Source organism: Geotrypetes seraphini, chromosome 5 (genome assembly GCF_902459505.1).
Source record: "Geotrypetes seraphini chromosome 5, aGeoSer1.1, whole genome shotgun sequence".
Taxonomy (NCBI): domain Eukaryota; kingdom Metazoa; phylum Chordata; class Amphibia; order Gymnophiona; family Dermophiidae; genus Geotrypetes; species Geotrypetes seraphini.
This window is the reverse complement of record NC_047088.1, coordinates 118,800,517-118,826,654: the sequence shown is the minus strand read 5'-3', so window position 1 is coordinate 118,826,654 and position 26,138 is coordinate 118,800,517. Positions and strand designations below refer to the sequence as shown.

The 26,138-nt window shown below is 43.9% G+C and overlaps 1 protein-coding gene across 7 annotated transcripts in view; it reads right to left on the bottom strand.

The window, feature by feature from the left end:
• Positions 1-26,138, bottom strand: part of COL6A3 (collagen type VI alpha 3 chain) — a 1,265,605-nt gene that overhangs the window by 886,760 nt on the left and 352,707 nt on the right. For all 7 annotated transcript variants that reach the window (XM_033946673.1, XM_033946674.1, XM_033946675.1 and 4 more), the window contains 2 exons: positions 15,128-15,477; positions 12,015-12,093 (listed from right to left, as the gene is read on the bottom strand). In XM_033946673.1, coding sequence (XP_033802564.1) covers positions 12,015-12,093; positions 15,128-15,477 — 429 coding nt within the window. The remainder of the gene's footprint in view (positions 1-12,014; positions 12,094-15,127; positions 15,478-26,138) is intronic.

Sequence of the window (26,138 nt, the reverse complement as noted above, 5' to 3'; positions counted from 1 at the left end):
ATTCCAGCTTGTTGGTCGTCTCTGCTGTGACCATTCTTGTCGATTGTATGCTTTCTTTTATGTATAGGGCTATTCCACCTCCTTTCTGTCCTGACCTGTCCTGGCGATAGAGCTTGTACCCCGACAGTGCTGTATCCCATTTGTCATCTTCATTTCACCATGTTTCAGAGTCTCCAATGATGTCTATGTCCTCTGCATTGGCCATGGCTTCTAATTCCCCCATTATGTTTCTTAGGCTCCTTGCATTAGTATATATGCAATTTAGATCCTGGTGTTTTCTTGTCTTCATTTCCTTTCCCAGGGCTTCGGTCTTTGCTTCTTCTCTTGTGCTACAATCCTTCTAACCTCCTCTTCTGGGTTAGTTAACTCCTGTAATTTGCCCATTGTTTCTTCCCAGCCTTTTTTCCCCTTAGTATCTTCACGGGATACCTTCTTCCGAATTGTTGATTCTTGGTCGACTGTCGGCTTTCCCCTTCTTAGTTTAAAGCCTGTTCTATTCCTCTCCTAATGTTGTTTGCTAGAAGTCTAGTTCTCGCCGTGCTCAGGTGCAATCCATCTCTCCTGTAGAGCTTGCTCTTGCCCCAGAACGTTGTCCAGTTCCTCACGAAGTGGAATCCTTCTTCCTCATCCACGTATTTATTGATTGTAGTTCCTCCTGCCTTTTCAAATCTGCCCTCGGTACGGGTAGGATCTCTGAGAACGCTATCTTCTGAGTCCTCATCTTCAGCTTCCTTCCCAGAATCTTGAACTGTTCTATCAGCGTGCTTCTTCTGTAGTCTCTCCTGCTGACATCATTCGTCCTGATGTGGATCATTACTGTGGTCTCTTCCGTCTTCGCTCCTTCAAGGATCTTTCCAATTTTGTCCACGATGTCCTTGGTTCTTGCTCCTGGGAGGCAGGTCACTAGTCGATTCTCTCTCCCTTCTGCTATGTGGCTGTCCACATGCCTCAGGATCGAGTCTCCCACTAGGATCGCTGACTTTCCTTTCTTTAATTTTTGCTTCGGTCTCAGGTCAATGTCCTTGTAGTGCTTTGCTGCTTCTTCTTCTATGTCCTCGGTGTGCTTTGTTGTTTCTTCTTGGCATCGACTTGCCATTTTCTCCCCCTCGTGCGGTGTTCCTTTGTCGGCGTCTTCTGTTCCTCCGTAGTGTAAAGTCCTTCCAGCTCCTTTATCTTGTCCTCTAGTCGCTTAACTTCCTTCTTCAAGCTTTTCAGCTCCTGACACCAACCGCATACATATGACTGTCTCCCCGAGGGAAGGTAGTCATAAATATGACAGTCTGTGCAGAACACTGGAAAGCTCATCTTCTGGTTTCCCTCTGCTTCCATTGTCATTCCTGCTTTAAGATAAGAGTTAACAGTTTACGTGTGACCTGCTGATGTTATGTATGTAAGTGCCCTCTGTGTCTGCTTTGTGTCCTCTGTCTCTCTCTGTCTTCTGCTGGTGTCCTCTCTCTCTATGCCTGCTGCTGGTGTCCTCTCTCTCTCTTTCTCTCTGACTGCTGCTGGTGTCCTCTCTCTTTCGCTCTGCCTGCTGCTGGTATCCTCTCTCTCCCTCTGCCTGCTGTTGGTGTCCTCTCTCTCTGCCTGCTGCTGGTGTCCTCTCTCTCTCTCTCTCTCTCTGCCTGCTGCTGGTGTCCTCTCTTTTTCTCTCTCTCTCTGCCTGTCCTCTCTCACTCTGCCTGCTGCTGGTATCCTCTCTCTCTCTCTGCCTGCTGTTGGTGTCCTCTCTCTCTCTCTGCCTGCTGTTGGTGTCCCCTCTCTCTCTCTCTCTGCCTGCTGCTTGTGTCCTCTTTCTCTCTCTGCCTGCTTCTGGTGTCCTCTTTCTCTCTATGCCTGCTTCTGGTGTCCTCTCTCTCTCTGCCTGCTTCTGGTGTCCTCTCTCTCTCTCTCTCTCTCTGCCTGCTGCTGGTGTCCTCTCTCTCTCTCTCTCTCTCTCTGCCTGCTGCTGGTGTCCTCTCTCTCTCTCTCTCTGCCTGCTGCTGGTGTCCTCTCGCTCTCTCTCTGCCTGCTGCTGGTGTCCTCTCGCTTTCTCTCTGCCTGCTGTTGGTGTCCTCTCTCTCTCTCTCTCTCTCTCTCTCTGCCTGCTGCTGGTGTCCTCTCTCTCTCTCCCTCTCTGCCTGCTACTTGTGTAGTGACTTGCCCCTTCTGAAGGCCCTTCGCAAAGGCGCTCTCACTAAGGTGAGCGCCTTTAATGCTCGCCTTCGCGTGCCGAATGGCTGCGTGCCATTGGCTCCTCCCCTTTTAAGGGGGAGCTTCGGATTGGTGCCTGGCTGACGTCAGAGGGGTGGGCGGAGCTATCTCTCACCTCTGCCCCTCTCTCTTGCCTGCCCTGCTTCTCCGATTCCTTCCTTCTTTCTCCCCTCTCTCGGCTCCTCTTCGCCTGCCTCCCGACTTGCTCCTGCCGGCATGCCCTGCTCACTGGGCTCCGATGTTATCACGCCTTGGCTCCTCTCCTTTTAAGGGAGAGCTTCGGATCGGTGCCTGGCTGACGTCAGAGGGGTGGGTGGGCGGGCGCACAGGCTGGGGCGGGCCATAGCTGATCAGCAAAATCTCTTGTGTTTGTTAAGGTGCATAATTACCTCCATAAAGTGGCTCTGCTCCAGCGGTATTGGAATCACCATGACAAACTGTGCTATGAGGACCATCACGTACAGATCTTCCAGGATTACTCCCCAGCTTTACAACTACATAGGAAAAGATTTCATCTGCTGTGTGCTACTTCAGCAGAGAGAAAAACCAGTTTTCTATTCCTTTATCCTGCAATTTTGAAAGTATTTGTAGACGGCCCTTGGCAGGTGTTTGACTCTGTGGAACAGGCACAATCTTACCTAGACCAGCTATATACATCACTATATCAACCTGCAGCCATTTATTGTTCTTCTGATCTTTCTGAGATTTGGACTGGTGTACTGGTTGGACTCAGAGGTTGTGTATTTTGAGTGGGCATATTTTACATATTTCAGTGATGTGAAGTGGGGTCCAGCATGTCTCTTGTGAATCTCCCTATAGTGCTTTTGGCGCTATATAGATTGGTATAGATGATTACAAGGATGGTGAAAGTTGGGAGAGTAGAATGGGGGAGGTAGAGGCAAGGTTTCTACCTTTTAATGCATAATTTGTTTGTTAGATTTTAGTTATTTTTTCTATTTACTATTTTGTTTCTGGATCTACAATATATGGTTTTGTTGGTATTTCTTTTTCATTGGGATAATCTCCTTGCAGTTTGGGGGGGGGTAGGTGGCAGGGACTGGGCACCTCCTACCCTTTGTCCTTGGGATAGTGTCTTTTGGGGTCTTGAACACATGAAGTGCACATTCTAATTTGTTAAGATAATTTCTTGGAATGTGGGCAGGATCACCTCCCCCCATAAAACGTACAAAAATTTTGCAAGTACTATAGTGTCATGGAGCTGACATATCCTATCTCCAGGAGACACGGCTCTCTGATGAGCACCTAAAACTTCAGTGGTACTGGTTGAGGGAGGTACACTTTTCTTCCTTCAGAGACAGGCATGAAGGGGTGGTGGTGGTGGTGTGTAAGTCCCTGCAATGCAAAATAGTCACCTTATGGAAGGACACCCAGGATAGAATCATTTTATTGGGCCTTAATTTGCAAGGGAAAGATCTCGCATTGCTGGTGGTTTATGGTCCAGCCTACCATGATAAAAGCTTCTATAGACAATTGTTAGGAGTCTGCAATAAATATCAGTCGGACAATTTGATAGTTGTGGGAGATATGAATCTATTCATGGACCATACCATGGACAGATCTACTAGAAGAGGTATGCAGGCAGATTGCCAGGCTTAAAAACGACAAATCCCCTGGACCGGAAGGCATCCATCCGAGGGTAAACAAGGAACTGAAAGGGGTTATAGCTGAACTGCTTCAACTAATAACCAATTTGTTGATCAAATCGGGAAGGATTCTGGACAACTGGAAAGTGTCGAATGTTACACCTACATTGTACACATCTCTTGCTGGCCTAGGGAGATGCGTACAGCCGCCTAAGCTACTTACGGGCCAAACTATGCCCACTCCTAGCCTTAGGTGAGCTTAGGTGGGCTTGTGTGTCTCCCTAGGCTCCCGGAGGTGCCTCCAATGTAGGCAGCATGCCTCAGGAGGTTTTTATAGGAAACTTGCATCCCAATTGGTTGGTTAGGCAGCAGTTGACCGCCTACAATCGGGACGCCATTTATAGAATCCAAGCCCTCAATGGAGACTACACCAACTTTGTTGATTGGACTGAGAACTTTTTAGCGGCCCCTCGTATACCACATTTAAGCCTGTATGTGTACCACCTGTGTTGCTTTTCATTTAAAGACAACCTACCATGCTTTAATTTCCTTTATATGGACTTGGTAGTTTGTGTCAATTTGAGCACCCCCAATCATTTTGAAATGTTGACTCCTATGATTCAGTGGCATTTCTTTCTCAGCAGTTTAAAAGTAGATGAAAGTTAATCTATTCAAATTTAAGTCCATGAAAGTTGAGGTGCAATAAATTGGCAAACAAGGCCTTCCAGACTTCACTAAAATTAATAGTGTTCTGCCTTTAACTAAAACCTTCTTAGTCTAAGAATGCTAATAGATTTTGCATTAGTGATGGCAAACAAGAGAATTCTGGGTAATAAAAGATGTTTGTAATCTAAAATAGTCCAGCAAATTGATTTGTTTCTTCTTAGCTCAATTAAGAGCGGGCTGAAGTAATGGCCATCAGGAAGACAGTCTTGACAATGAGATTCATTAAGGATGCCTCCTCCAAAGGTTCATAAGGCAGATGAGCCAGAGACTTGAGAACCAAGTTGAGATTCCAACTCAAACAAGGTAGACGCAGCGGGGACCAAAGCCTAAGTGCACCCCTCAGAAACCAGACGATGTCTGGATAAGCGGCCAAAGAGCCTCTCAAATGCTTGGGATCCAGAGAAGAGAGACTAGCAATCTGAACCCTAAGGGAAGTCATAGTCAGTCCCTTCACCAGTCCATCTTGAAAGAACTCCAGAATCAGAGGTACTGATGGTACAGACGGATATTCATTTTTCTGGACGCACCACGCTTGCTAAACTTTCCAGGCTTTTGCACAGGCCACCACAGTTGACTTCTTTTTGCTGCAGAAAAGAGTGGCAATAACGGCTGAAGAATAGCACCTGCAGACTAAGGCCATATTCTGAATAGCCAGGCCGTAAGACCAAAGTGATCTGGATCCTGAAGCGTAATCAGGTCCTGCATGAGAAGACAAGGATGACAAGAAAACCTGAGTCCCTGATCCAGCTGAAGTTAAACCAGGTCAGTGTACCACAGATGTCTCAGCCAATCAGGCACCATGGAATCACCCAACCCCTTTGAGCCGCAATCCGTCTCAACAGACAGCCCATCACGGGCCATGGAGATTATACTTATGTCACAAATTCACAACTGTAATGTATGAGAGGTTTGCCTAGAAAGTCACTTGATAGATTGCAATTAATTAAAGACATGGCTGCTATGATTACAATTAATGTAAAAAATGGGATTGAACATCCCCACTTTTGAATTCCCGCATGGACATTCAGATTCAGAATCTTTTTAACATAAAACATAAAAAAATGGCAGCACATTAAGACCATATAGGCTAACCAATCTGCCCATCGATATCAACTACCAACCTCAACAATTCTTTCCTCTGCCTTAGAAATTCTCTGTACTTATTTTACATTTTCATCAATTCAGATACTATCCTTACTTCCATTAACTTCACTAGAATGCTAGTCCACATAAACATCACCCTTTCCACAAAGAAATCTTTCCTTAGATTACTCCCAAGGGTACCTCCTTCTTCCCTCATCCCAGAGCTTCCTTTCAACTGAAAGAGACCCATCTTCATACCTTGGAGCTAAGATTTGTTGCTATAAAATGCAGTTTCTTACACCGAGTTGCAAAAACCCAAGGTAGTGGTAAAATATGGGAGATGAAATGAAATACTTATGTACATGACATGGGAGAAGCCACTGTTTGTCCTAGATCGGTAGCATGGAATGCTGCTACTATTTGGGTTATTGCCAGGTACTTGTGACTTGGATTGGCCTCTGTAAAGATGGGATACTGGGCTAGATGGACGATTGGGCTGATCTTGTAAGGTTATTCTTATGTTCTTAAAAAAGAGCTGGATCTGGGTGTGATAGGATTCTTTTCAAGATTGTCTGCATGGTCTATAAAGCGATTTATGGTGACAATTCTGGTGGACTAGTATTAGACATCAAGGCTCCTCGATGATTCCATAACGCAAGAAAGATGCAACATCTTAAGCTGTCCCTCCCTTCACCTCAACATGTTAAATGAAAAAAACAGAAAAACTATTTGAATCCACGTTTGAATCCCTGGGCCCCAGAGTCTGGAATAGACTACCCCTGTACTTACGTCAAGTTCCTTCTTATTATTGTTTCAGAAGAATGTTAAATACTTACTTTTTCTCCTCTTAATGACTGATCTCTACCCAACCCGCTTTCTAGAATCTAATTGCTAAACTAATACCTGATCCCAATCTTATTGGAAGCTATAATGATTCCTTGTTGAAAATTGCGGGATATAAGAAACTATATGGTATGGTATGATCATATCTGATTATCTTAAAGTAACCATAAAGGACACATTGAAAACGACCATGGGGATGATGCTGGAGGACCTTTCTGGACTAGCACAGAACCGATTTCTTTTTAGATCTGCAAGACTCTAACACGAGTCGATAGCACCTAACAACAGCAACCATAAAGATAGAAAAGGCAATGGCAAAAGTCAGAAGGATGCTTGGGTACATAGGAAGAGGAGTGGTCAACAGGAAAAAGGAGGGGATAGTCTCTGTCTACCTCTCTAGTCAGATGATATTTAGAGTGTTCAGTTCTGGAGACTGGGCCTTGAAAAAAATATAAACAGAATGGAATTGGTTCAGAGGGCAGCTACTAAAAAGGTCAGTGATCTTCATCAAAAGAATATGAGAACAGATGTATAGGAACTGGGAGTTCAACTGTCATGTAGAAAGAATTGGTTCAAATTGTGCTGCATTTGTTTTAAGAGAAAAGAACATAGAAAGGAAGAATACCATTCCTAAAAGGCACTGGAGAAAGAGGTTAGCAGGATCAGTCTTGAGGAAAACCCTAGCTAGAGCAAATTAAGATTTATATTGCTACTGATCCAGTATGGCTATTCTTCTTATGTCTTACTCCCATATTCAGGCTTCCATTTCCCCTTTTACCTTCCCTATTTCCACCTTTTTTCACCAACTTAAAAATCTGTCCTTCACCTCCATAGAACTCCCTCTCATTCCTCCTTTCCCCATCAACTTTTGCTTCTGCATCTTCACTTATTCTTCCAATTCCTGTCTTCAGCCCCTTTCTCTCACATGCCCCCTTTTTAGCCCCCTGCTTCAGTCCCAGTTCTTTTCAGTCCCCAGCTTCAGTCCTAGTCCTTTTCTCTCACATGTCCCCTTTTGTAGCCCCCTTCTCCCACATCCCCCCTTTTTCATCCCCAGCTCCCTTCTCTCACACATTCACTTTTTATAGCCCCCAACCCCATAGGCAGCGGAACACTTTTTTGTTTGGGGGGGGACCTGAAAGCTCCACCCCTGACCCCAACTAATCTCTGCCCCCAGACCCCGCCCCTATAATAGTACTAATTGTAATACAATTTTTTTCCCATTCATTTTTCATATATACACACAGTATAATCTTAACAACAACACATAATGGTTAATCACAAAATTAAACTACACAAAGCACACTGTATGCTTCTAAACATTGCCTTATTTCCATTTCATATTTATACATTTTTATCACTACAGTTACGACTACTTGATTCTACAAAATGCAACAAAAAAATTTTATTTCTACCTTTTGTTGTTTCTGCTTTAATCATCTTCTCTTTGTTCTTCTTTCTATGCAGTGTTTGTCCTCTCTTCCTTCCATGCAACATCTTCCATCTCTCTTTTCCCTTTCCACCCAGCCTCTGCCCTCTCTCTCTTTCTACCCCATCTTCTGTCCACCCTCTTTCTGCCCCTTCTATCCACTGTCTGCCCTCTCTCTCTTCCCTCTTTCTATGTCCCTTCAATAAACTGTATATCCTGTGCCCCTTCTCTCCTTTGTACATGATTCATTTCAGCTTCACCCCCTCTCCATTTATTCTGTCTGCACCCCGTCCCCTATGCTCTGGCATCTCTCTCTCTCTCTCTCTTCTCCTTTCCTTCCTTCCTTTCCACTCCACCCCATGGTCTGGCATCTCTATTTCCTTCCCTCCTCCCATGCCCTGACATCTCTCTCCTATCTCTCCCTCCATGCTGTGACACCTCCTCTCCTTCCTTTCCCTCTGGTTTGGCATTTGTCTCCTTAGTTTCCATTCCCCCCCTGCCCTGGCATCTCTCTCCTCTCCTTACTTTTTCTCTCTCCCTCCCTCCTTCCTTACTTTCCACTGGTCTGGCATCTGTCTCCTTCCCTCCTCCCATGCCCTGGAATTCTTCCCTCCCCCTCCATGGTCTGGTATCTCCTTTCCTTTCCCTCCCTCTCATGGACTTGGCATCTCTCATTCCTCTTCTCTCCCTTCCCTGGTCTTTCTTCTCCCTCTTTCCCTCTCTCTCTCCAATTGGGTGCAGCAGCATTTCTCTTCCTTCTCCCTCTTTCCCTCTCTCTCCCCAATTGGGCGCAGCAGCAGCATTTCTCATCCCTGGTCTTCCTTCTCCCTCTTTCCCTCTCTCTCCCCAATTGGGTGCTGCAGCAGCATTTCTCTTCCTTCTCCCTCTTTCCCTCTCTCTCCCCAATTGGGTACACAACAGCAGCATTTCTTTCCCCTCCCCCCTTTCTGGTTTTCCTTCTCACTCTTTCCCCAAAAGGGTGCTACAGCAGCATTCTCCCTGTGGTCTCCCACAGCCCGGCAGCATTTCTCCCCCCCCAGCAGCATTGCCCCCGATCTCACACAACCTGGCAGCATTCCCCCCTCTCCCCCCGCAGCATTCCCCCCGCGGTCTCACATAGCCGTTGGCAGCGCAGCATTCACAATTTGCTGCTCCTGCTTGCTTCGGGCCTTCCTCACTGCTGGGTCCCATCTACTTTGTTTCTGCAAAGGCAGGACCTGGCAGCGAGGAAGGCCCGAAGTAAGCAGGAGCAGCGAACTGAAGCCTCCCTCCCTGCCTTATTTCCCACCAAGTGACTTCACCCATGCTCCTGGGCTCTAATGCTATGCTTGCCAGCTTTGCTTCTCCTCCTTCCCCCTCATGACGTAACTTCCAGTTTTGTCGTTGAAGAGTCAGGAAGCCAGCAAGCGCAGCGTTAGAGCCAAGGAACATGGGCGAAGTCGCTTGCAGGCTACGGCGGGACATAGGGCAGCTACCCTGCTTGCTCCTCCCTAATTCCAGGCAATTTTTAGGGAGGCCATGGCCCCTGTGGCCCTCCCCATTCCGACACCTATGCCCAACCTTAACCCCCTTCGCATACCTGCTCTTCCAGCCCTCAGTTCTAGCCCCAGTCTCCTTATCACACCTGTCTTCCTTTTTAGCCTCCAAATCCAGACCCAGACCCCTTTTCTCACAACTCACCTTTTGCAGCCCCAAGCTCCAGCCCTCATCTCTGAACTGTCTTCTTTTAACAGCCTCCTACACCAGGTCTCTTTCCCCCAAAACTCCCCTTTAAAGCCTCCTTCCCTCACATGTCCCCTTTTTTCAGCCCCAGCTCAAAACCTCTTTTTAGCCCCCCCAGCCCCCTTCTCCCATCTTTTCCCTTTCAGCCTCCAGCCCCAGCCACCTTTTCTCACATGTCCCTTTTGCAGCCTCCTTCTCACATATATACCCTTCTCACATATATACCCTTTTCCAGCCCCCTTCTTTTACACATTTGCATTGTCAGCTCCCAGCTCCTTTCTCTAGTATGTTCCCTTTTTACAATACCGACCCCAGCTCCAGCCCCTGTTCTCCCCCTTCTCCCACCTATCCCTTTTTTTCAGCCCCCTAGTTCCCTTCTCCTATTTGATCCCTTTTGCCTCTGAAGTATGGCTTGGACCCTGGTCCAATGAAATCAGTTCCCATTCACTCTGGAATACTGACAGCACTGAGACGCTTCTCAGCGCAGCAGTTCTATTGTACTGCACATGCGTATTAATGTGGCACGGAAGCACGGAGACACCAAGGTACGGAGTTTCAATCGTAGTGTGCATGCGCTAACTAAAGTATTATTATTATAGATAGCTCTCTGGCTGAACCAGTAAGCATTTATAAAGGAGTTTTTGGTTGTCAGAAAAGGAAGAGAGAAAAGAGAAAGAGACTGGGAGTTAGAATCCCTGGACAGAGAACCACAAAGATCTTGTCAGGATACAGAAACAGAGCAAGGCACAGTACAGCATGGCAAATTTGCACTGAGGGTTCATTGTTCTAGAACTGGAAGGTGAGAATATGGAAATCTTCTGGATAGAAAAACCTGAAGCAGAACAGAAACCCATGGGGGCTGGTGAGTTGCCCATAGAAACAGAGAAGGTGGACGGAGAAGGCAGAGTTCTGGGAGTAGAAACTGTTTAGCTTTAAACTGGCAAAGGAAGGCAGGGATCAACCCAGTAGTTATTGTTATAAACTGGTGGGAATAAATAAATGCTGGAAAGAGGGAAAAGCAATTGTACTACTAAAGAAAAGGGGAATAGAGCAACTTCCTTCTGCTATACTAGGAGTTCAAGGTTTGAGTTCTCAGGAGCCTGGAAAAAGGTTTGTCACTGTTAGGCTGCTAGAAGCTGGCTGTTAGAAATCAAAACCAGAGTGGCCAAGATATCCCTGTAAGCCTTATTGTGCTAATGTTTGTTACCTATAATGTTAAATAGGGTCCAGAAATATGAGTTTGGAAAAGGTAAAGCAATCCTGGGAGAACTAGCTCACCCTAAGGTCAGCATGAAGAATCTAAAGGAAAAATCGTGTTTTATACCTCACTACTTAAAAAGAAGTAAGAAATGTTTAGTATGGTTTCTCATAATTTGCCATAGAGAATATTTTTTTAGCTTATCACTCTCTAAAGGTGTAGAGAGATGAAATTATTTTGTGCATTTGAGGTTTGTTATATCCTTAATAACAAAGCCATTTTGTTACACACTGTACTGCTGAGTTTTATCTGGGGAAAGCCTTAAATGTGGCTTGGGTACACTGAAGCTATGAACCTAGAAGTAGGATGCTAGGCTATAGACTACTATTAATACTACTTATAATTTCTACAGCACTGATAGACGGATGCAGTACTGTACATTAAACTACTTGTCTCTAATACATGGCTCCCTAAAGTCCTCCATTGTGGCCCTCAAACAGCAGAAATGCTCTTCAAATCCTGCAAATGCATCATGCTCAATCTTGCCCACTTGGATAGTACACTTAGGGGGGAATTTATTAATGGGTGCTACCGTGTTAGCGCATACTAAACGCTAAAGATGCCCATAGGAATATAATGGGCATCTTTAGCATTTAGTGTGCACTAATATGATTAGCGCCCTTTAATGAATTCCACCCTAAATGTTTGAAAAAAATGATATCGTAGGCCAGGCATGGATGTAGGCTGGCATAGGGTAGGAGTATGTACGGTCATAAGACAGGTCAAAGGTCATATGTAGATGCATGTGTACTGCAGCAGTATGACAAAACTAGAGTAGTATATAACTTTTTTACAGCACTATAGAAACTTTTTACAGCACTATAGAAATGATAAGTAGTAGTATTTACTATAGGCTTATTGTACAATGCTTTGATTTACTTTTGTAGAAAAGCATTTTTAGCAAATGTAAATAAACATTGACATAAATAAATACAAACATAATCAAGGGAAATATTTGTTTAATGGTGGGTGCATGGAATGGCCACCCAGTGGTGATGGTGGAGATGAGGTCTGTAGCTGAATTCAAGAAAGCATAGGAAGAGCTCAGAATCTCTCAGTGAGAGGAAAAGGTTGTAGAGCATAGTAATTAGTATGGATGGACAGACTTGGCAAGTTTTTCTTTGTTTCTATGTTATATAAATTTAAATTATTTTTGTACCTGAATTCTTCAGAGCACTGGATGCAGCCTGCAGCTCAGCCATTCCCTCATCCATACCATCGGAAAGATGAATAACAACCTTTAGAGGAAATAATATGAAGGTCACTTTTAAAAACTTGTGTGCCATTTACACATGCGTATTTCCTACATGTGTAAATAGTGATTTCAGAGAACTGCTATTTTTATATTTAATCTTTAATTTTCACAGGTTTGGAAAGAGTATTTTGTGGATGCAATCTAGAGAAGCAGGTAACATATGCATGCATTTATGATTTTTCATAACAGCAGTACAGGCAGTCCCTGAGTTACGCCCGACATATGTACAACTCATACTTAAGAATGTGGTCGCAGCTTCATTTGATTTCACTGAGCAGTATTTCCAGTGGCATAAACTCCTCCATATCTTCTGTAATAGATTCAGGAATGATGTACGGTCACATTAAGAATAGTGTGTGGTTGTGCATGCTGTACCTTAGAGGGAACACTGGGACAGTTGGTCCTTTTGTCAGCTGGGAGCAGAGGTAAGCAGCATGAATCTTAAAATCTACAAGTTCTGAGTTACATGCAAATCCTACTTAAAAACTCGTTCTTAACCTGGGGACTGCCTGTACATGTATACTTTCTAAAAATCTTAAATGCCTGCTCAGAGGAAGACAAGTTAGCTAATATCTCTTTGGAACTGGAGTTTGCACTACAGTAAAAAAAAAAAAAAAGGTTACTTAATTAACTTTTTCTTGATGTCCAGTTTTATGAAATTTGCTATTTACACATGTAAGTCGCAAAGTTACCTCTTATATGTATAAGTGCTGGCATTTATATAGGTAGAACACCAAGTGTTGCCACTCTTTTTAAAAACATGTTTCTTTGTAAAATAGCTGCTCCTATTGTGCTTGCCACCATATAAAATTTACAAGTGTATCTCTTGCAACCTTATGGTATTTAAGTGAATTTGTTATGTATACGCATTTTCTCCACTTCCAGAACAGTAGATGTTCAGATTATAAATATTTTAAAATACATACATAAATAAATCTTACAAAAGTTCCACATTCTTCAAGTATCATGCTAACTGTAGACTTCCAAATTTGAGGCTTCATATCTTCAGAATCAATTAGAAAGTTGAGGCATGTACACCTTTCCCTACTGTTCAGATTCAGGTTCAATGTATTCCTGATATATCACAAAATCATTTTATTTTATTTTAACTTTAAGTCAGTCTTTCTAGTAATTGAGTAGCTGTCAGCAAATAAGCACTTTTTGGTCAACTTGGGGCCTACATTCAGTGCAATTTAATAAGCAGGCAGGAGTCTCTCCTGCACACTTAAATCACTTCCAGCCGCCTAAGTGGGACTATTTAGCAGCACTTAACAAGAGAGTGCCACTGAATATCTCAGACTGCCCAGCTAAAAGTGGGCAGTTCAGTGCTGGCACCTGCATAGCTAAGTGTCCAGATTTAGTGACCTAAATCTGGCTGCTTAGCTATGTAGGTGCTGGCACTAAATATCGAGCTAGCACCTATATAACTTTTTTTTTTTTTTTAGCATGTTTTAAAAATCCCCTGCCCTGAACATGACCCCTTGCTCTTTTCCATCCCAGCTCCCCCTGAACATGCTCTCCTGTACTTTTGCAAGAGGTCATGGCAGCCAATTTAAAGAGCCATGGCAAGGGGCAAACAGTGAAAGGGCTGCACTCCTATCCCCATCTACCTCCACTGAACCACGGACTACCATGGACAAAGATAGGATCAAGGGGGCTTACCTAGATAGTGGTGATGGGGGAGTCTTTGGCGAGGGGCAGCCTGGGAAGAAGGGCAGGAGGCAAGGCCTGGCACTGAATATCAGTGGATGATTTATATATTTATTCAATTTTCTATACCAGGGGTATAAAACTCAATCACAAAGGGGCCGAAATCTAAAACACAGGCTAAGTTGAGGGCCAAATTTTCTACTAAGATACTTAGTCTTAGTAGAAGTATAGATCCTTCCTCGCCCTGAGACACCTGTGGCGCGGTAAGGCACTTCTGTGGAGTGCCCTGCTCCAACCTAGCTTTTACACTGGGACTGGGTCCTTCTGCCTACAAATGGGTACTGAGGCAGCATGGTGAGGAGCTTGGAGCACCACTGGGACCAGGGCTGCACAGTCAGGCACTTAGATGCGACACAGTCACCGAAGGCAACATAAAACGGTCAGGCGGACCGGGTTTGGCCCTTGGGCCTGTGTTTGACATGTGTGTTCTATACGTTTCTCTCAGGGGAGCTCAGAATGGTTTACATGAATTTATTCCCTGTCCCAGCAGGCTCACAAACTAATGTACCTGGGGCAATTGGGGAATAAATAACTTGTCCAGGGTCACAAGGAGCAGCAAGGGTTTGAACCCACAGCCTCAGGGTGCTGAGGATATAACTTTAACCATTGTGCCATCCACGTACACCAATCTACTGTGACCATATCATATTCAATTCTACTCTTACCAAATCTGCTTTCATTTGTATCAAGCTTGAATTTAGCCTCTTTTGAATACTACTGTTTCTGTTAATGGGCTATTATGTACATTAAAATGTTACTTCCTTGCAAATCCTTGGAACATTTCTACTTCTTCTGCATATAATGGCTTTATATCCTCTAGCTTTTTGAAGTTTATTGAAAACTGCTGGGTATTTAATATCCTCGTTTTCTTTTTTTCTTCCATAGTTTACATTCTGAAATTTCTCAAGCCTATTTACAAAATGGCTTGTATAATGTTCTACAATGTTTTTGGTAAACCTCTTCTGAAATGTTTCAGCCTTTTCAATGCTGTGATCTTATGTAGCCTTTGAAATTAGATCAACTGTTTCATGAGGTAATGGGTTCAGAAGTGGTAGCAATCAGGTTTAATCAAGAGATGTGGTAAATATTGTTCATGTGAAAGTGTATTTTCCTCAATGGACTATAAATCCTAATGCTGAGAGGGACAGAAGTTAAAGGAAAAGTGCACAGAGGCAAATGTAGAAGCTAAACCATCATTGCAAAAAGATTGGCAATATCAGAGCTAAAAATGATAACCTCAAAATCCCAGCCAATGACTCTAATCACTCCTCTTCCCTATAAGCTATACAATATATTAAATATTTTACCTTCACGCTGTTTCTGTCAGAAGATGTAGTGAACTTATTTGCATATGTTTGCAGAGTTTTAGAAGTAAGAACAAATGGTCCACGAGTGGCCAACCGTTTAAACTTATCAAAGAGCTCATCACGATATTCTGCAAAATCAAATCCTTCTGTTGCTCCAGTTGTGCTTTGTGCTATGACTGCTACTCGAACCACTGGAGCCTTATCAGAGGTACAGCTGATTTTCTGCATCTGGGAAATTCTTTTCAGAATATGTTCTACTTTAAATTCCATTCCTCTCTGAACTGCAAGCATATTTTGTCCAGGGCTGATATCTGACACATCAAATCCAACAATCACATCCAGCTTGCACTCTGAAATGTTAAATTAGCAGGTTACTCTAAAGGCACACAATACACATATCTGTTAAACATAGTCAAATGAAACCAGTTGAGACATCCATGATTTATTATTATGAATTTGCACTCTATTGTCAAGGTAAAATAATCATATATCTCTGTATCTCAAGTATACAGTTTAAAATAAGGAGTTTGATATTAAAAATATTTGTCTGGCTAACTTTGGGAATTAGATATTTATGGCCAAAATTCCACTAATGTACTTCCTACCCTATCATCCACTTCTCTTCCACCTCCTGATCAACAAAATTTTATGTATACAAGTCATATCTTACATAATTTATCCATATAAAAAGAAACAGTGAGTGCTGGAACAGTCCTAGGGTGCAGTGCCAACATTCAGTGTTAGTAGGGCTAACTTAGACAAATAACGCTGCATGGATAAGTAGTTGGCCAAAGGTTATCCAGATAGCACACTCTCCACTAGCAGTCTGGACATGCAGACAGAGAAAAGTTAAAAATTTTCAAACAAATGGCAGATTGCATAAAATGTTTCTTTCCAAAATTTCCCAATTCTAAATTTCCAAAATTACATACATACACATTTCACTTCTTCATCTTCCTCCCACGCCCACACTTCCTTTTTTTTTTTAGTTAAAATTTTTTATTGAAGTTTTGAAAATTTTACAATGAATGTAAATAAAGGATACATACTAATAATAGAAAACAAATAAAATCAAAATCAAATAAGTTGATCTCTCTAGCCACATCACATCTAATATAATAAAACGCTAGGCCTGCGCATGCGCACTCCCATCGTGTGGGTCCATTTTCCGTGAGCTGTAGTGACCCATAGGAAGTGCGCATGCGCGGTTTACGGTTCTTTGAAAGATGCAGCGGTGGCTATTCTCACGATCCTCGCCTGCGTCGGACTTTGGATGCAGGTGGGGATCATGAGAGGAGCCACCGCCGCGTCTTTCAACTAAAAAAAAAATATGGCAAGGCGGATGTCGGCCGCGGCGGCTGTCAGCGGCTGCAGGCCGCAGCAACTGTAGCCCGCCGCGACCGAGCACGGAGACGGGCCGAAGTTTTTTTCAACTTCTCAAAGACGCTGCAGCGGCTCCTCTCAAGAGCCACTCCTGCATCGGAGAAGGCGGCGATCGTGAGAGGAGCCGCCGGGAAGTTACACTGCTGGGGGCTCGGGCTGTTAGGTCCGTGCAGGCTCCTCTCGCGGTAAATAGAGGGAGAGGGAATGCTGCGGCTGCTGGACAGGGAAGGAGGGAAGGAGATAGGAAGAAAGACACAGGGACAGGGGCAGGGAGAGAGACAGAAAGACAGACAAAGGGGGGCAGGGAGGGAGAGAGACAGAAAGAAAGACAGCGGGAGGAAGAGAGACAGAAAGAAAAAGACAGGGGTATGGAGAGAAACAGAAAGAAAGACAGACATATATTCTACCACCAGGGGGAGGAAGGGAGACAGAAAGAAAAGAAGAAAGACACAGGGACAGGGAGAGACACAGAAAGACAGACAGACAAAGGGGGCCAGTGAGAGAGACAGACAGAAAAAGACAGCAGGACAGAGAGAGAGAGAGACGGAAATAAAGACAGACAGACAGACATATATTCCAGCACCCGTTAATGTAACGGGCTAAAATACTAGTATGTTAATAATCATAAACCTCAACAGAAAAAGAGGAGTATTCCTTTGCCCAGCACAGCAAGAAGCAAAACAAAAGAAAGGTAAAGCAGATGTCACAATACAACACAAGGGATTTTATTGAAAGTTCCTATGGGAAGTCCCAAGTAGGATCCCGGTTTTGGCAGAACACTGCCTTCTTCAGGGGACATACCAAACTAAAATAAACATATTAAATAAAACAATTATTAAAATGATAAAACATATAGACTATGATAAACAAATAATATAAAAGATTAAAATGAACAAAATATATTAAAACCATTTAAAATACAGGGCCATAATTAGTATACATAAGGAAATCATTAGTATACATGAAAATAAGACATGGTCAGAGAATGCAAATATGGTGGTTCTGTACATATTGATCAAGGAGAATCCAAGGTAACGCTTTTGGGGATTTAGAAGGCATTAAGGGAATGCTGTTTTTTGATTGCAAATTGTTCATATCCTTTATAAAGACATATAGACTTCCACCAAAAGGTGTAGGCCAACAAAGGAGCTGATTTCCAATTTTTCAGAATATGTATAATGCCTATTGCAAAGAGTCTATTAACTTTAGTGGACACTCAGAGTTATTGAAGCAGGGATGCTGAGATCGAAGAATAATAATATCAAAAGTTAAATCAGAGGAGCAGTTAGCAATGTCTTTAAATAGTCTTCCATATCTGGGACCAGAAAGGTTGAATATTACTACAATGAAAGAGCATATATCAGCACATGGCATTCGGTCTCAATTTAGCTTTTACATGCGGAAAGGGGTCCATATTGCATGCTACATGAGAAAATACAGGGATTGAGATATTCTTGGAGAAAGTAACGGGCGATTAGTTTTAGACCAGAACAAACACCAGTCCATGTCTGAAATTTGAGTTGTAAGTTTATCTGACCATTGGTTCACAAATTCAGGTAGAAAGTGATATTGTTGATCTCTTACAACCTGATAAATAAAAGAAACAGCTTTCCCTTGAACAATAGTCAAATTACTCAATTTTTGAACAGTGTTTAATGTATTTGCACCATTGGATTTCAATTCAATGTTTTTAATAGCAGAAACCAATAATAGCCATTGTGTATAACAATATTGAATTTGTGGAAATTGTTCACTTAGCTGTGAAAAGGAAATCAGAGAGTCATTGCAAAATAATTGTTGCACATACCAAATTCTGACTTTTTGCATTTTTTCCAGCAAAAATATTTGCCTTTATGTTTGATTTTTGGATTATTCCAGATTGTCATGGAAGGAAGAGAATACATAGACATATCAGCTGATTTATCTAGATATCAAAGTGCATATTGCATTGCATTTAACAAAGTAAATTTTTTAAGCTGTTTAGGAATATGCATAGAGCAGAGAGCTAGTAAGGTAAAAGGAGAGCATATATGTGACTCAACTTCTAGCCAAGTGGGATTTTCTAGTGAGTGTTAATTTTGAAGCTGCGTATTTAGCAAGAGAAGATATCTGATAAAAGTAGAAATCTGGAAGGTTCTTACCTCCATTGTCCCTAGAAGCCCTCAGTTTGGAAAGAAAAATTATTGTTTTTTTGTTATTTCAAATGAAATCCATGAGTTTTTTTGTGAGTCATTGATAAAGTTACAGATGAAAGGTAACATAGAAAGGATATGCGTGATTTCGGGGGGCGAGTCATTTTTATGGATAAAATTCTCCCCATCACGACAGATAAAGGGGGAACCATCAGATAGTCTGATTAACCAATTGTTTGATTCTCGAGATGTTGAGCTCCATAATATATGAAGAATCTTTGAGAATCAGAATGTCTAAATATTTGATGGTACTACTACACTAGTCTCCAGAAACAAAATTGCCAAAATTCCTTATAAAGAGACCGACAAAAAGGCAAAAACGGTCAAGGGTCCTGCCCGGTCCTGCTTTCCCCGGACATCGGAAGAAGATTTATTGCAGATTTATTGAAGCTAAGTTTTCAATTTTGGGGAGTTGGCTGGGGGGTTCCCAGAGTGGTAGCGATAATTGTTTTCACCTGTGTTTATTCACATTATTTTTTGGTGATAGTGTTATTTGATTTAAAAAAACACACATTAGGTTCCCTATGATGGTGTGTAGGTGGTGGTTTTATAGGCACCACCTTACTGTGTGAAGTGTTGGAGATGCGCTCCCGTCACTGACCCCTCACAATGAGGGTTCCTAAACCTTTCACAAAAGTTCTTATAGTGTTTATTTGTGATTTATTTAATTGTTGGGGTGTGTACTTTACTGCTACCTCTCTTGGAACCCTTGACTGTTTTTGCCTTTTTGTCGGTCTCTAAATATTTGATGGAGCAGACGACCATTTAAATTTGAAATGAGATATTTCAGATAGAGTAATAAGATCATTCAGTGGAAAAATCTCTGATTTCTTCCAATTAACAGAGTAATTAGATAGGAAGGAGTATGTCATAACTAGTTTGATAAGGACTGGTAGGGACTGAAGAGGATCCCAAACAAAAAGAAGAATGTCATCCGCATAGGCAGCTAGTTTTACTTTTCTTGACCCCAACGGAATATCTTGAACTTGTGGATATTGGCGTATTGAGGAGAGGAGGGGTTCTAGGGCTAACTTGAGTAATAGGGGTGAGAGATGGCCTCTCTGGTGGGTTCCCCTGCCCAGAAAAATTTTTTTTATGAGGAAGCTATTAATTAGAATTATTTAGGTAGGTTGCCATTATAAGGTTTTGATCCTATTTACAAAGTGCTCTCCAAAATTGTACTATCACAGAACCCACAATAGGAACAGCCACTCGATACAGTCAAAAGCTCTTTCTATATCGATGGCCAGTCCCACTACGGGTTCCCAGATGTTTTTGGCATAGTTATTAATGTGATGGAAAAGCCTTAGATTATCACCTATATGTCTATTTTTGATAAAGCCCACTTGATCTTGTAGATTAATGAATTTTATTGCTTTATTCAGCCTGATAGATAGAATTTTTGCCAAAATCTTGTAATCTAGACTTAGAAATGATATGGGTCTATAGTTCTTAATGAAAGTAGGATCCCTATCAGGTTTCAGAAATACAATAATAGTGGCTTCAGCAAAATTATATTGCTTTTCAGGACTTTGGTGAATATAATTGTAGTAGTCCAGAAGATGAGGAGCTAGTGCTGTATTGAACTTTTTGAAAAACTCATTAGTAATACCATTGGGGCTGGGAGCTTTGTTTTCAGCTAATGTGGATATCGCTGATAAGATTTCTGAAATGGAAATTCGAGGGTCATTTCATAAATAATGCACACTAATTTTTTAATTTACATGTTTTATTTTTTTTCAAGTATTTCTTTACAATCCTTCAATATAGTCTCCCTGCTTTGCAATGACTGAGTTCCAACGTCCGGAAAGCTTCATTATTCCATCCAAGACACCGTTTTTGTTCAGTTGCCGAATGGCTTGAGTACCGGCGGAAAAAAGCTCTTCCAGAGGAAAACAATGTCCACGCAGGTTGTTTCAACTTGGAAAAAGGTCGAAGTCTGGTGGACTAATGTCTGGATTGTAGGGAGCATGAGGTAACATCTCCCAGCTGTATTTGCGGTTTTTCAATGATGAGTGGAGAACTCCATCTTCCACACGACCAAAAAAAATTTTGATGAGCTCAATCAAAAGTCAAAAAATGATGATTTTTGCTTATGATCATGAAAGCATCATCATCACAAAGTTCCATGTGGAAGAAGTGTCACAGCAGTATATTATCGTGATTTTTTTTTTTTTGCATAAAATGCACAGAAAAATGCACAAAACTCGACCTCAGTTGCTCTTGGCTGGGCCACTCATTCTTCACGACAATGCTCACCCACACATAGGGAATGTCATCATTGAAAAACTACGTAAATAGGGCTGGGGGGTGTTACCTCATTCTCCCTACAGTCCAGACATGAGTCCACCAGACTTTGACCTTTTTCCAAAGTTGAAACAACCTATGCGTGGACATCGTTATCTCTGGAAGAGCTTTCTTCCGCCAGTACCCGAGCCATTTGGCAACTGAATAAAAATGGTGTCTTAGATGGAATAATGAAACTTCCCGGATGTTGGGACTCGATCATTACAAAGCAGGGAGTCTATATTGAAGGATTGTAAAGAATTACTTGAAAAAAAAAATAAAACATGTAAATAAAAAAAAATTTGTGTGCATTATTTATGAAATGACCCTGGTAGAAGATTTTAATTATTGTTTAACTTTGTCATCTAATTGAGGGTGAAAGATCTTATCAAAATATGAAGTAATATCTGATTCAGAGGAGAAAAATTCAGGCTGGTATAAGTTAGTATAAAATTGTTCAAATTGAGAAGAAATTGAGTTTATATTTGTCAGAGATTGCCCTGAGTCAGCCTGAATGTAAATAATAGTATATTTTTTCTTTTTCGCTTTGAGATATTTGGCAAGGGATTTCTCCATTACATTATCACCCATATAGTAGCCAGAGGAATGGGATATAGGATATAAGAGAATTGTATTTGTATTTGAGTTTTAGAATCTGATAGTATATTTTGGGATCATGGGAAGGGTCAGCCATGAGTTGTATTTCTAATTGTTTGATAGATTGTTCTAGTTCTCTCTTTTTTATTACAGATAACTTTTTTTTTCAAGACGAAAGTTTGATGAGTTCACCTCCTACAATGGCTTTATATGCTTCCCATACTATTGATGGACATACTTCTTGATCATTAGAATTGAGTGAGAAAAATTCAATAGTGAAATCCTTAATTTTTGTCATGATATCTTCATCTGTTAATAAGTGATTATTTAATCTCCATGAGGCAGTCTTTCTACCAGGAGAAGTAACATAAAGATGTAGGGAAATGGAGGCATGATCTGTAAGAGTTATTGGGTGAATAATGGCATTTATCAGTTTGTGAGCAAATTGAGAAGATATGAGGAAAAAAAATCTATTCTTGAGTAAGTGTTATGTGGTGGTGAGAAATGAGAGTACTCTTTTCCTTTCGGTTTCAAGAGTCTCCAAGGATCCACCAGAGTGAAGTTATCAATAAGATTATGAACTTCCAAGTAATTTTTAGACTTTGACAGTTTACAAGAGGGTGATCTGTCTAGAAAAAGATCTTGGGTTTGATATAATCCCCTCTACTAATTAAGGGTAATTCACATATTCTAGGAGTGTGGTTTGGAGCTCTCTAAAAAATTCAAAGGTGGGTCATATACTGGGGCATATATGTTTAGTAGAACATATTCAATAGAATGCAACACAATATGAGCTAAGCACCATCTTCCCTCTGCATCCATTTTGTGTGAAAGAATGGAGATTGGCATGTTGGTTTTAAAAAGAATAGACACCATTTTTCTTTTTAATAGGGGGTAGGGGAATACGTCTTTTTTTGTGGTAGGAGAATACGGTTTTTTGTCTCCGAGCTGCCCTAGCCTTTCATCAAGTTGTGTGAGGCTGCCCTAAAATTCTCCTCTGACTCAACTTCCTGTTTTGGCGGGTTACCCACAGCTACCCTGGCTAGCTGCGGGTAGCAGCCACTGTGTCATTCTCTAATTCAAACCATTGACCTTATAAGAACATAAGAATTGCCACTGCTGGGTCAGACCAGTGGTCTATCGTGCCCAGCAGTCCGCTCACATGGCGGCCCTTAGGTCAAAAAGAGGGAGAAATTACCGTACAAGACTCTTTGATAAAAAAACAGCTTAGAAATAATATCCTACACTCTTAATCAAATAGATTTATTCGATTATTTAAATTGTATTTTGTTTTATTTGCCTCCTGGATCTTGGTCTCAGGTCAAACAGTACTATGAATTTATTTTTAATAACTCGCTTATAGCTCCTCACTGTCTGCTGATAGGTGATATTAATCTTCACTTGGAAATAGAATTTAATCAAGATGTGGCCGATCTTACTACCTTTTTAGCTTCCTTAGATTTTTCTGTTTTACAACCCTCACAAACTCACAAGGAAGGTCATCACCTTAACTTAGTATCCTCAGCTACCAAATCAGATTCTTAATTTAAAATTGAGTTGCAGGGAAGTAGATGGTCACAAATTCCTTGGTCAGACCACTACATTTATTATTTCTTCTTAGAATGGTCCAAGCAATTAAATTCAAGCCTGAGATAGCAAAAACAAGAAATTCTAGTTAGAAAATTATCTAACCCAACTGAATTCTGGAAAAGGGTTGATTCACTCCCAGATGGTAATAACCTTCACTTTCCACTAAATTGGAAAAATAATGGCAACATAATTTTAGATAAAATTGCCCCTAAACATACAATAAGGAGGTGACCCCTCACCCCCGGCGACCCCTCACCCCCCTAAAATACAGGCCCAGGCCCTCCTGCCCATGATGAACATCCCTCCCCCATGACCGTGGGGCCTTAGGCACAGGAGGTTGGGTGGGTGGGGCCTTAGGTGCTTGGCCCAATCAGCCCCAAGGCCCACCATTCGGAGGATGGCAGGCCTGCCGGGCGGACAGGCTTGTCTGGCCAACTAATGTAAGTGAAGGGGGGGTGTCAGGGGTGAGGGGGATGGTCGGGAGGTCACAGGGTTTGGGGGGCTATCTGGGGTTCAGAGGGGTGCGTCATGGGCAAGAAGGCATACGACTCCTCCTGCTCATATTTTAGGGGTGGTCGGGGGTCACTAGGCTCATGCCTCGGCAGGAGGGGTTGGGCTTCCTCCTGCCGGTATTGGTTTGGGGGTGGGGCAATGACGATCACAGCATGGGAGATGAAGCATCTCTCCTGCCGCGATCATTACGGTGGGGGGTGGGCAGGTTGCAGGGGTCACTGAGCTTATCGCAGCAGCCCCGATCAGCTCAGCGGCCCCTTTTCGGAACTTATACCTGTTTTGACTTGGTTTAATTAAAACATATAAGTTCCGACTGGGCAACTTGCTCAAGTTTTTGGTTATACTTGCTGTACGACTAAGTTTTGGTCGGCCCACCTCTCACCAACCTCCCGCCCTTTCCCCTCCTCTAAAAACACCTCTTTTTGCTCTAGCATTTAGAGGCAGGGGAATGGCCTAAGCTGGTTTTAGATACAGTGGTACCTTGGATTACGTTCCAGGAGCATGCTCGTAATCCAAAATGCTCATTTATCAAAGCAAATTTCCCCACAGGAAATAACGGAAACTCGCTTTGATACATTCCCACCCCCTGAGGCCAGCGGCACTGCTCTATCCCCCCCCCCGACGAGAACCGGCATTGCTCCCCCTGAAGGCCCCCCCCTGCGATCCGGTGCCGGTGCCCAGATGACAGTAAGCAGCGGCGGGGGGTGCCCAATCACGGCGGGTGGGTGCCGGATCACGGCGGAGGGGTGCCGGATTGTGGAGGGAGGGTGCCGGATAGCGGGGGGGAGGGTTCCGGATTACGGGGGGGGGGGGTGTGCTCATAAATCGAACCATGCTCGGTTTCCGAGGCGCCGATTTTGTGAATGTTTTGCTCGTCTTGCAAAACACTCACAAACCGGTGCACTCGTAAACCGAGGTACCACTGTATGCCTAAAACCAGCTTTGATTATCGGTACTGGTACGATCTGGCTTATAGATCATCCAAGTACAGTGGTGCCTCGCATAACGGACGCCTCGCACAGCGAACGCTGCGCACAACGAACTTTATGTCTTGATCCTTACAACGAACTTCGTTTCACACAACGAAGTCGCCCGAGCTGCATCCTTCCGCGCAGGCACTGCGCTTAACTGCCCTCTCTCCGCCTGGCTCCCTCTTGCCCCCCCGACTCCCCGACACGATCGGGGCAAAAAGGAGCCCAAGCCCTCTTGCCCTGCCGATTCCCCAACTCCCCACACAATATCGGGCCAGGAGGGAGCCCAAGTCCTCCTGGCCACGGCGACCCCCTAACCCCACCCTGCACTACATTACGGGCAGGAGGGATCCCAGGCCCTCCTGCCCTCGACGCAAACCCCCCCTCCCCCCAACGACCGCCCCCCCCAAGAACCTCCGACCGCCCCCCCAGCCAACCCGCGACCCCCCTGGCCGACCCCCACGACACCCCCAACCCCCTTCCCCGTACCTTTCTGTAGTTGGCCGGACAGACGGGAGCCAAACCCGCCTGTCCGGCAGGCAGCCAACGACGGAATGAGGCCGGATTGGCCCATCCGTCCCAAAGCTCCGCCTACTGGTGGGGCCTAAGGCGCCTGGGCCAATCAGAATAGGCCCGGGAGCCTTAGGTCCCTCCTGGGGGCGGGGCCTGAGGCACATGGGCCCAACCCGACCATGTGCCTCAGGCCCTGCCCCCAGGAGGGACCTAAGGCTCCAGGGCCTATTCTGATTGGCCCAGGCGCCTTAGGCCCCACCAGTAGGCGGAGCTTTGGGACGGATGGGCCAATCCGGCCTCATTCCGTCGATGGCTGCCTGCCGGACAGGCGGGTTTGGCTCCCGTCTGTCCGGCCAACTACAGAAAGGTACGGGGAAGGGGGTTGGGGGTGTCGTGGGGGTCGGCCAGGGGGGTCACGGGTCGGCTGGGGGGGCGGTCGGAGGTTCTTGGGGGGGGCGGTCGTTGGGGGGGGGGGGGGTTTGCGTCGAGGGCAGGAGGGCCTGGGATCCCTCCTGCCCATAATGTAGTGCAGGGTGGGGTTAGGGGGTCGCCGTGGCCAGGAGGACTTGGGCTCCCTCCTGGCCCAATATTGTCGGGGAGTTGGGGAATCGGCGGGGCAAGAGGGCTTGGGCTCCCTTTTGCCCCGATCGTGTCGGGGAGTCGGGGGGGCAAGAGGGCTTGAGCTCCCTTTTGTCCCGATCGTGTCGGGGAGTCGGGGGGGCAAGAGGGCTTGAGCTCCCTCTTGCCCCGATCGTGTCGGGGAGTCGGGGGGGCAAGAGGACTTGAGCTCCCTCTTGCCCCGATCGTGTCGGGGGTGCCAGGGACCACACGGAGTCACCCACCGTACCACCCGATTCGGGTAAGCGCAGGTATCGGTGGGTGGCTTATTTGCGGGGGGGTGCCTTATTTTACATTTTTTTCTAAAAAGGGGGGGCTGTCTTATTTGATGGCCCTGCCTTATCATCG